At 47.6% G+C, this 11,446-nt stretch overlaps 3 protein-coding genes across 3 annotated transcripts; all 3 read left to right on the plus strand.

The window, feature by feature from the left end:
* Positions 1 to 405: 405 nt before the first annotated feature.
* Positions 406 to 3,659, plus strand: EI90DRAFT_3159698 (uncharacterized protein). The gene is made up of 15 exons (XM_039066239.1): positions 406 to 1,074; positions 1,135 to 1,178; positions 1,232 to 1,270; positions 1,334 to 1,346; positions 1,417 to 1,500; positions 1,556 to 1,689; positions 1,755 to 1,768; positions 1,824 to 1,906; positions 1,969 to 2,321; positions 2,383 to 2,404; positions 2,461 to 2,603; positions 2,664 to 2,862; positions 2,930 to 3,014; positions 3,084 to 3,170; positions 3,239 to 3,659. The coding sequence occupies exons 1-15, from the start codon at positions 705 to 707 to the stop codon at positions 3,471 to 3,473; spliced, it is 1,905 nt and encodes a 634-aa protein (XP_038908281.1). The 5' UTR covers positions 406 to 704; the 3' UTR covers positions 3,474 to 3,659.
* A 1,069-nt stretch (positions 3,660 to 4,728) lies between these two features.
* On the plus strand, positions 4,729 to 6,057 carry EI90DRAFT_3136689 (uncharacterized protein; the record flags this gene model as incomplete). The annotated part of the gene is made up of 2 exons (XM_039064807.1): positions 4,729 to 5,554; positions 5,621 to 6,057. 2 exons carry the CDS (start codon positions 4,729 to 4,731, stop codon positions 6,055 to 6,057), a joined length of 1,263 nt encoding a protein of 420 aa, XP_038908282.1.
* Positions 6,058 to 6,528: 471 nt separating this feature from the next.
* EI90DRAFT_3004158 (uncharacterized protein) lies at positions 6,529 to 7,272 on the plus strand. The gene has a single exon (XM_039056363.1). The coding sequence runs from the start codon at positions 6,889 to 6,891 to the stop codon at positions 7,069 to 7,071; it is 183 nt and encodes a 60-aa protein (XP_038908283.1). The 5' UTR covers positions 6,529 to 6,888; the 3' UTR covers positions 7,072 to 7,272.
* Positions 7,273 to 11,446: the final 4,174 nt, after the last annotated feature.

Below are 11,446 nucleotides of genomic sequence, written 5' to 3' on the forward strand. Positions count from 1 at the left end.
GGCATTTTATCCGTTGTATTGATTCTAATGTACCTCTTTCTCGGAAACGACATTCACGTTAGTGAATTGTTCCTGTAGCTATGACAGTTCATGAGAAGTTCTTGAGCCCCGGACCCGGACCTAAAATATAGTCCTGCAGTTGTATGTTGGTGACAGGATCCTTTCCTCGCCCGGCTGTTTCGCCACCTTTGTGACTTGCTAAGAGTGGATGTCGCCCATGGCACATGAGGAGGATGGAGGCACTTAGTGTTGAGTACCCGCGATGCATGCCGCAATGAGGACAAAGCGGGTGTTCGCAATCAGACCATTTATGACTAAATATGACTAAACGATCCGCCAAGACTTCTAAATTGAGAGCAAACAGTACGGATTCGGTGTTGGCCGGAGTACATGTGGTACGACGCTGACAAGCCAGTGTTTTACGTGGTACATGGATGAAGGATAAAGGCACAACTTGACGGTCAACTTATACATAAATAGAAGACTCTGAAAAGAAGAGATGGGTAAATGCCCAGAACACTAGGCACAAAAATAGGTGCTGAGGGTTGCCGAATAATCATAAGAAATTTCAATCAAGTCATGGTATTTAACCAAAACTGGCTTATCTGTTGGGGTTTGCAAATTCGGCTTCGCGGGTGCGCTGATCATTGAGCAGCAGTACTATTCCAATAAGGGGTTGGGCCTTGTCTCCCCAGGACTACCCCATGGAAGAGTCGGATGCCCCCGCACCTCAGGCACAAATAGCACGCGGCTTATTTAGGCGAGTCGGGGGGGTGGTTTTCAGGTTGGTAGTGAGAAGCCCCTCTTTTGCTGTCGCAGTTCGCCTGATGGAACAGATGTTGGCAAGCTTTTGGCGAATTGCTCCTAGGGCCTTCGTCGTCGCCTTGTTCATCGCAACAACAAGTGTCGCCAGCCCTTGCGCTCCAGCTTTAGCTATTTCCAACCGTCGGGACACAAACCCAGTGCCTCGCTCTCCCCCTGCACTCCTCGCTCAGGCTGCGCCACTTTCGTTCCCCAACAGAACCAACTTCCAAGCACTTGTAGCAGCGGCGGGCTCATGTGACCCAGGCACTTGTAAGCCCTCCCTAACTCGTTTCTCGAAGCAGTTGGCACTTAGCCCCTTTTGTCCCTAAGTCTTCTGTGCCCCCAGTTTTTGTTGTACGACTGGGGGTGAATGCGTATGGTTAACTCTTTGAAACAACTTTAGGAGTGTTCTTATCCACTCCCTCAGTGCACGGATGGCAGTGGGTGCTGCCAGCAGGGCTATTACGTCAGTTTCTCAATTCACTCAGACTGTGTAATATGCTTAACGGGGTTCGATTCTTCACCCCAGTGTCACTCGGCAACGTAAGTTGTAAAGTTGAAAGGTTCATCGAGGCCTGGTATGTTCGCTATCTCATGATAAACCCGTGCCAAGTTGCATTCCGAACGGTGGGACCCCCTGTGGTATCGGTCATTACTGCGAACAGGGGAAAACATGTTGCCAGCCCGATATCAGTTGTATGTAATAACACAAAACCTATAGTGTTCCTGATCATGACTGTGTCGATTATAGGCTGCAATCCAGGGTATATATGTGGATCGGATTACAGTTGTTCCATAAACACGCCTACGTCTACCACTCCCACTCCCACGCCCACACCCACAGGAATACCTTGCGGGACTGGATATTGCAATCCAGGGTACTATGTGAGTGCTCCCTATGAAAGCGAACCTTCGTTTTCGTATCATTCCTCTTATGCTGCTCGGAATAGTGTTTTGACAATGGGTCTGTCGATTATATGAATCCTGGTTCATTATCTCATGGTAAACCCGTACTCCAGTTGCATTCCGAACGGTGGGACCCCCTGTGGTACTGGTCATTACTGCCAACAGGGGAAAACATGTTGCCAACCCGGTGTCAGTTGTATGTAATAACCCAATACTTATAGTGTTCCCAGTCGCCCACGATGACTGTGTCGATTATAGGCTGCAATTCAGGGTATATATGCGGATCAGACGGCAGTTGTTCTATAAACTCTCCCACTCCCACTCCCACACCTCCACCTCCACCACCACCTCCTCCTCCCACGTCCACGCCCACGCCCACGCCCACGCCCACACCGACACCAACACCGACACCGACACCAACGCCAACACCAACGCCAACACCGACACCAACACCGACACCGACACCGACACCGACACCTACCCCTACCCTTACTCGAACGCCTACTTCTACCCATACGCCTACGCCCACCACTGGGTCCACAACATCTACTTCGACGACCCCGGCACTGCCGACAATTTACTTCGCGGATCTTCCAGGAATAAACGATGCTGTCAGTTCTGCATCATTGTCTTTGTGTTTAGCCCTGACGTAGCCACTTTTCTTCCCCAAAGGTCACTAAAAATATCTGCAGCGGTGAATGATCTCTTCCTCCTGCCACAATGATTCCATTCTGAAAGCGGCCATTAAAGGTTTAAGACAGCGCAACAAAGGGAATTCGGAAGTTTTAACATATGCTAAGCGAACCGAGAATCAAAAGAAAACAATTCGCGCCCAAGCTGGATGCGTTACTAGCAAGTGCAATTCTACGACTACGGGTCTCTCGTGTACCGAGGTGCGAGGGGAGATGTGTCACATCCAGCACAGCCTCAGGTGTCTTATTTGCTTATGACAGTACCCATTCGTGTCCACCCTGGAAGGAGCTAACAGCCCACAAATCGCATGCATACCTGCTTTCCAGAATACATTCCTAGGGGCCTATCTCAATCTTTTCATTTCCCAATATCATATTTCAGACGGCGCTCAGTTCCTTGTCCTAGCTAATTGTAGTCATCTTTCCAGGCGGGATTCGATTCGTGGATCTGGCTCGAGTGGTGAGTTGCATGATCAATCGGTTTTGTCATTTCAGCTAAGCAATATGGGATACTATGTTGTCGTTAGGAACGTTACTTCCGCCTTTCGGCATAAGCTCGGATAATTCATCTGGGCATGTTGTACTTCCGCTCGGTGATCTCCAAGCCGGGAAGTAAGTTGGGTAGAGAAATTTTTGATTCTGGCTGCAATGTTGATTCATCCTCTTTTCCGTTGGGTTCAGTTACACGACGGACACGGCATCTGATAAACTCGCCGGCATCGCCGGGAGTATCGCCATTTATGACTCAGATGGTGCCAACTTTTCTCAGTGAGTTGATATGTAATCTAGCAGGGGAGCTTCTGTTCTAACGGCGTCGCGATAAACTATCTTTCTAGAGCGCCCATTGGTATGGATGGGGGTAACTCCTTGGCCTTTACACTTCACGAAGATGGGACAGGATTAGGTGCCGTGATATCACCCCAATCGCCCATTAACGGGAACATATCAGTCAGATTCAACTTCACTGGAAACCTCCTTATTCGAAATTCTAGTCCTATGTCTAACCACCCAAATTTGATAGTCTTTTTCGGAGCGTTCGCTGTAGCAGTCCTTTCTCTGGTTTGGCTATGAGATTTCCCACTCTTTGGGCATTATGATCTCTTGTATTAACTCTTGTATTAACCCAACTCCTGTAACTCCAACCTAGCCTTCAACTAGGTATTGTATATTTGATCCATTGTGTTGATTCCGATGTACGTCTTTCTTGGGACCGGCATTCACGTTAATGAATGCTCCAAATGCTTATCTGTTCTTGTTCTGTGGCTACGACAGTTCACGAATCCTGAGAAGTCCTCACTCAATCGAGAGCCCCGGTCTTAAAATATCCTCAGAGGAGCAGTCTTATAGTGGGGGTCGGCAAATGAGGGAAGACGTCCGAGAAAACATAAATCTCACGTGATGCTAAAATATGGCCACTGCGCTTCACCCGAAAACCATTTCATTTGACTTCACAACTTCTATTAAGTGTTGGTATAATTATTGCATGATAATAACATTAAAATGCATATATGGTATGGGAACCCATTTTAAAACAGGTTTATACATAACTATGGGACATCGGAAATGTACGAGCCTTTCTCATGCATCTGGGAGATTCTCAGAAATCCTAGTGGCCAAAATTTGCGTTCACACCCATAGAGTAATTGTGCCAAGTTTGAAGTCAATTGAAGAAGTGGAAAGGTACATTCCACTGCTCTGAAGCTGAGATGGATGCAGGCCCTAACCCAGTGCAACATATGTCGGTACTCATATAGACTAAACCGAAAAATAGTCCAATGTTATTATAATACTTCTTGGAAGTTTTGGGCCTCCACTTGCAGTAATCACTAATTTATGTGGGGATGCAACAAAATACAGCCTCATGGACGAGGAATAACTTTTGAACCAAGTAGAATTTGAAAAATCTGAGTGGCCAAAAGTTAGGTAAATAACACATCTACCACTATGCCAAATTTGAGGGAAAAGGAAGGGATTGAAGGTACATTTGGAACTCACCTTTCCCAGAATGTCCGGACAGGTGCAAATAGGGATCACGTGTCAGGGTTTACCGATGCGCGCTTCCCAACTTGACTCTGGCATCTTCTCTTTCTGGCTAGACTGACTTTGGACTTGAAACTCAACCCCCCCCATACCCCCTTACTAAATGCCAAGGGATAGAGCTGCTTGGAAGTATTCCAAAAAAACAATTTCTTCTCCCCAAACCCAACAGATTAATAAAGCTTGGAGGACTGGTTTGGATAAATGACAGACAGAGGGGGGAGGTCACATAGTAAACAAGAATGTATGCCCAGGACTATCCACTCGGAGCCGCAGAACCTTTGGACCAATGACTGGGACTTCTGCTGTCCAGCCACCATTGATGTTGCCGCGTGTTAGCATGCAGGCTCATGGAGCTAGACTGGCTGGGAACCAGTCAGGGGAATCAACAGACGAAAGTGCTCATAGATTGAGCAAAAATGTGCAGACTAGAGTCTCAGTTCAAACATGCGAAATTCTTGGATCCATCACTCTGACTGCTGAGCTGCTATCACCATCTTGGCATACCAATTCGAATGTCCCTGTCCCAGTGCCTACACAAATAGAGTCTATTTCCCATTCCAATACTTTGGGGGGGACAATTCCTTGCTTGCAGAAGGACAAAAGAAACCTGAAAAAGGTTGCTCAATGGGCAAAAGCAAAAGTCCAAGCACTTCAAGCTGAAATCAAAGCAATTAAAGCAACAATGATGAGGGATATGAAGAGATTGGATCTGTGCCTGAATTTAGAAAGGGAAATGTCAATAATTTTGGAATCAAAACTTACCAAGTTGAGGAAATCTTCAATGTGGCAGCGGAGGAAATCATATGCTCTCCAACAACAAAATGGCAGGCTCCAATCGAGGCTCAAGAACAGCCTCAACCCAATCAAATGTCATAGGAAGCTTGCCCTGAAGTACGGCAGCATCTATTCATTTAAGGCCCGATCTCTGGTCCGCCATCTCTGTTGCCTTAATATCCCCAATGTGACTATTGGAAAGGTCATCAAAGAATGTTCTGTGTTCTTTGGAATCACTCTGAATAGTGTTCCAAGTGCACGGACATGCAGTCGGATCATGATAGAAGCAGGGATAGCGGCAGGAGCTCAGATAGTGGAAGTTGCACAGAAGGCAAAGGGTAAATTGAGCAACTTTCACTTGCCACTGACTAGTGTGGCAAGATTTTAATATTCTTTTCAACTAGGCATTGCTTATAGTGGTGATTCAACGCAGCACAAGCACATTGACTACCATGGATCTCATTTCACAATGGACATTGCTGATCCGCCACACAATTCCACACCAACACAAAATCCACCAATTCACCAGACTTTCTTCCTTGGAATCGAGTCATTACCATCACATACCAGTGCCCAACAGTTATCCAATCTTCAAAGGAAACTAGAACAATTCTGTTCTTCCCATATGAGCCTTCCAAGTCTGAGGTTGGCAGAAGAAGTCAAACCTGATGATATCTTCCGTGCAATAAATGGGACAGTCACTGACCATGCAAGTGATCAGAAGCGGTTTGTTGACCTTCTTTGTAATCTCAAACTCTCGGCCTGGTACAGAGAGCTTGGCCGGGAATATTGGGATTGGATGAATGCTCAGGCAAAGTGTATTGCTACCGCGATCACCTGAAAGGAGCTAGAGCACAGCATGTCACAGGTAGAGGGTGGTGGATGCAGTTGGAGTTCATTATCAGAGGTGGAGCAGGCTGAGATCCTGAACAGAATGCGGCTTAACACATTGGAGCATTTGGGGAAAGTGCGGTATGGGTTCTTACCTGAGGAAGAGCGACGTATGATGTCTCAACTGATCTGGATTGGATGTGGGATGCACAAAGATTTGAATACTGTCAAGGGGGGACATGAGCGCATGCACAAAATGTGGGCTAAAAATGGATATGTAGCCCCAATGAAGTTCTACAACAAGCCAATGACCAATGTTTGTTATTCAAAGGATAAACCTGGATTAACAAACATTGAGAAGAACGTTTCTGACGGTCTTGAGGATATTCCGACACTTACTGAACTCTGTGTTCACACTTTGTATAGTGAATTTGTCTCCCAACCCTTGGTGCAAGAGCTCTGTGCCTACGGCATTGATAGGGTCAATGGGATTTCACTCGGGCCATTACATGATGCAGTTCTGACTTACCTATCCAAGATCCGAAGCAATCCTTCCCTTTGGCTCACTCACGGCAGCTCATTTGTTGAGGCAAGCCTAAATGGTGCCAAAATCAAAAATACCGAGGCAATTGAAGCAGCACATGTACTTTCCCTTCACCTCCCCCACATACCGGACGCTCTTATTGCATTTCTGGATGGTGCCTCCAAAACATACACCCGGTTCTCAGCAGAGTTTGCTATTGGGGGACAAATCGACTCACTGACACCAGAAGAGATCAAAAGGATCTTCATTCCAAGCACAAATGACGCAAATGAGGGTGCACTTGGCCAACTTCGGTGCATGAAGCGGCTGAGTACATGCATGACGCAGATGAAGTTGAATGCCATCCAGATGGCAAAGCGGAATGGAGTAGATGATTTCATAGTTGGTAGTCTGTCCAGCGAAGACCAGAGAGTGCTGATGTCACTTGTGAGGCTGTGGGATATGTCAGGCCACGAGCATGAGCAGAAGCGAGAAATCTGAGCAGCAAATGCAAAGAAGGTGGCAGATAGTCAGCGGAAGGCCGAGGCTGCAAAAGAAAGGACACAGGCAAAGCAGGAAGCACTCAAGAAGTTGTCAGAGGACGTGATCTATGATTTAGAAGGAATAAAGGCCCTCAAAACCAAGAAAGCAGCCAAGCAACAACTTGACGCGCACCGATACCTTCATCCCAATGACAAGGACATCCCAAGGGTTGGGGTCTTTAGCAGTATGAATAATGAAGAACAGAAAGAGGTACTCACACGGATAGCCAGCAAGTATTATCCTGTGTAGCACTCAGTAGTTGACTCAATATGGGGGACAGGGGGAAAGAATGACGATGATAGCTCGATGTTGCAATGGCCTGCACGGTTTTAAGTGGCTAATGAACAAGAACAGATATTGGACAAATGGGATAAGCAAATAGGGTGGGGAAACTGCTGCACATGGAACGGCACAGCGTAGTGGGGTGACAAAACTCGGAGTGGGACAAGATGCAGAAAGGGGACCTAAAACGATATTGCAACGTAAAATGCATACCAGAACATCATTATGTCTTGGCTTCCAACACTGCAACAGCCCCAGCACCTGGAAGGATGGAGAGTGATGCGACGCGATCATGTTTGGCACATCCATAGTTCAATCACTAGAATCCCCATTAATCTACTCATATTTGCATGGGTTTAATCATCTATCCTTACAATCTCCTTACTTCCAAAGTTTTAACATGGTTTCCAACCTAGAGATGAGGGGTTTGGAAGAGGAGGACCGTCTGGCCATGATCGGGGCCAGTTTTGCTTATGTAAGTGTCACAACGTTACAACGTTGGTTGCTGACCCCCACTTATAGCTCTATGCGGGCGCTACAATCCTTTTCTCACCCTATGGAGAAGCTGCTTGATTCAGAATGCCCTACCACTGTTGCGCCAATCATAGTGTGGACTCCTTGCAAGCTGAGTTGGTGGTCAAGGGCCTCGATTCCTAGAGGCAATGAACGAGCAGATGTTGCAAAAGCTCGACGGCGCTCATCTAAGGACCGACCAAGCCACGATGCAAATCGTAGAGGGCCTAAGAAAGCATGAAATGTTGGAAACCGATGGACAATGTTACCGCCATTTCAATGTCCACATAAAGACAAGGGCCATTGCAGCACTGAAACTCAACATACATCAGGGGCATGCCCACGGTCTAAGGGTTTAGATATCGGGGGTCCCAGGCTACTGGGGTCAGCATCCCCATGGGCAAACTGAAGGGTACCCTTAGATTGGTCAGAACACCAGCGGACAGGATCGGAGAAGAGAGCAGGATGAAGGCAGGACTACAGCCTCTATATTCTCTTAGAGCTCCAAAACCAGAATCGACACAGGCAGCCCCTGGACAACAACAAGGTGGATGTCTCTTCCAGGTGGCACTGCCCTGTGGGTCGCACTGCCACACAGGTGTACGAAGAACACGCAACAATGTTGACTGGGAAAGCATGCCCATCCTGATCTGATCAGGAGGATTACATGCAAACCATCGACACCAGGTTTAAATTGCGGGACTGAAAAACCTTCAGCAGGCTGATCCAGTTCAGCACTGGCCACGCACACCTGGGCGAATACTACCACCGGTTTGGTATCCACACAGAGAGCAGAGAGTGTACAGCTAACCAGACGAGAGAGCACATACTCCAGGTATACCCACAGTTTAAGGAACATAGACGCGTATTAGTCCGTGGTCGTCAGAGCAGATTTTCGACCACTCTCAGACTAGCAGACTTCATTAAGAAGTCGTGGGCCATCGACAAAAAGGGCGGACAGAGAACAGAGCAAAGCGGGGGAACAGGAGACAGGTATACCCAACCAGTAAGCCCCCGTAGAGAGAGCCGGACATGACTTGATACCAGACATCACAATCCAGAGGACCCGTCACCCCGACCAGACCAACCAGGCCACCCTACCATGTATTGACGAGCCCCTCATGTGCAGTAGGCGACCAGCCTCTCTTCATATACAAATGCGCGGTAACAAAATAGAGTACAACAATAACAACAATGTTGACCAAGTTCTCTTTCTATCCTTCAGCTTGTTGCTATCGTAGAGATGTTGTTATTCAGCCCGATCGTGTTTGATTCACCTAGGACAGAGCGTCTTATGAACTATTATGGTACCGGCAGCGATGGAAGAATCACCGTGTAGTAGCGCTTTCAAGCCCTTTGGTATACTGTCCCATTACGACTGTAGGTTCATTCCCACGGGATTTGGGGATTGCCGGCTCCTTCTTGCGTAGTTCATCCCTCAGAATCACGTGAAAATATTGAACTGAATAAAAACTGAATTAATTTGCTGTTTCCGGCAACTCCTGGATACTGTGGGAATTAATTGTCAATACATTCATCTGTTCAAAATCTCGTTGTGACATGTGACAAAGCTGTTAGAGACCGGAGTGAGTTGTCTCTGTGGTGGAGGGCTTCGGCCTCAGCAACTCAGACCAGGAGCGCTGTGCCAAGTTACATGTCCGTGCCCTAAGTTACTTACTGGCAACGAGAAGCTAAAAGGGGGATCAACTCTAGTCGATTTTATCACTGGGGTGTAACCTATTGAAAGGTATCTTACTATTTTGGGGACAGTAACGTTCCGTTCCCCCGTTTGCCTCAGGCCTCAGTTGTCTGTCTAAGTATACACTTTGATTTGCTGTATATTAACGGGGTAGAAGTAAAGGCTGATCCGCCTTTTACAGCTACCCCAAGGGTTTATATACAATCTAATGCATTCTCAGCACAAATAAATAGAGAAGCTTCCACAACGCTAAATTAGCGTCGCAACATAATTATTAGACAACACAACATCAACTGATGTTGTGGGTGGAATATAGACATGGGCCAGGGCCTCACATCCTCCTCCCTTGCAATATTAAATCGCAGACAGGGTACAAGCATATATACACAAGGGGAAAGCAAGCATTTTAAAGAAATAAAATTTTAACGTTCTACATACGAAAGATGTATGCAAATGGGGGCACACTCATTGCAGGAGGCTATAATAGTAGTTTGTAGGCGAAGCCCACTTAGAGTTTCTCCTGGAACATATGCACCCAGATCTCGACGACAGAGTTGTCAACGATGAAACGACTTTCTCGTTGTTGTGAGTTTATTAAATACCATCGTCCACCGTGACAATGTTGACAGTGCAGGTCATTGACAGCAGAGTTGTCATCGACGAAGAAAATGAATAATCAACGACGTTGTCGTTGACGAAAGAGGAAGGGTACAGAATAGACAATCAACGACAGCATTGTCGTTGATGAAGGTAAGAAGTTATTAATCAATGATGGCCTTGTCGTTGACGAAAGTGAGTAATCAATGATGGCATTGTTGTTGACGAAGGTATGGATATGAGGGGGTCAGTTCCTCATCCGTTTACGTGGTGCAGACCCGGATGGGCCAGAGCCGGATGGGCGATTCAAAGTAGTCCTATGAGTCGTCGTGGACCTAGCTGCGTCGACAGCGACATCATCGCTGAGATAGTTGTTGTCGTAGTGACGAGTCTCGACGTCAGCGTTGTTCATGGACGAATCCTCATCTTGACGACGGTGCAAGTAATGGGCATGGTGCGCGGGATGGCCGTGTCCATGAGAAGAGGAGGGAGCACGCCCATGCACTGGTGGTGTGTGGGCAGATGTCAGGGACAGCTCCAAAAGCGGTGAGGTCCCAGTGCGAGGGACTCGAGGGGACAGACATCAGCTATGTGTAGTGGCGGTCCCATCGCAGGGTGAGCATCCCCGACCACTTAGTCTGAAGTGGGAAGTTGAGAAGAAGGCTGCTTCTTCTGTTCCCACCCCAGGCACTATTATATACATGCGGTTGGGGTCACGTGGGAGGAGCCACGTCATCTCCGCACACAGCCGCACTCCCCTGGGTATCTCTGCGGGAGATCCCGGAGGTGTGCTGCTCTGTGAGTGGGAATGCGTGCGGCAGGCGCGGTGATTGGGGAAGTGGGGTTAGGTGTGTAGTGATACATAGAGAAGGGGAAGTTGACCATGGAACGGAAATAGAAAGAAAGAAGGAAAGGGGAAAGAAGAAACAGGGTGTGATAGTGGGGGAGCGGAGTAGGGTGGCGCGGCGCGGGGTGGGGTGGGGTGTGCCCTGACAGTGGATTCATACACCAACGGGTGTGCATACGTCGGAGGGGGGTATTGCAGCAGAGGTGGGGCGTTTGAATACACCACAGGGTGTGGGCTTGCGTACATCATAGGTGTGTTTGAGTACGACGTTGGGGGAGGGTTCGAGTACATAAGTGCTCGTTCCTGACGTTGAATTTTACGATGCTCAGGAGCATCGTCAGTCATTGGTTTTATCCATCGACATGTGAGGATGTACATCTGTGCAATACGAGCTG

Source organism: Cantharellus anzutake (genome assembly GCF_015039405.1).
Source record: "Cantharellus anzutake strain C23 chromosome Unknown EI90scaffold_168, whole genome shotgun sequence".
NCBI classification, from domain to species: domain Eukaryota; kingdom Fungi; phylum Basidiomycota; class Agaricomycetes; order Cantharellales; family Hydnaceae; genus Cantharellus; species Cantharellus anzutake.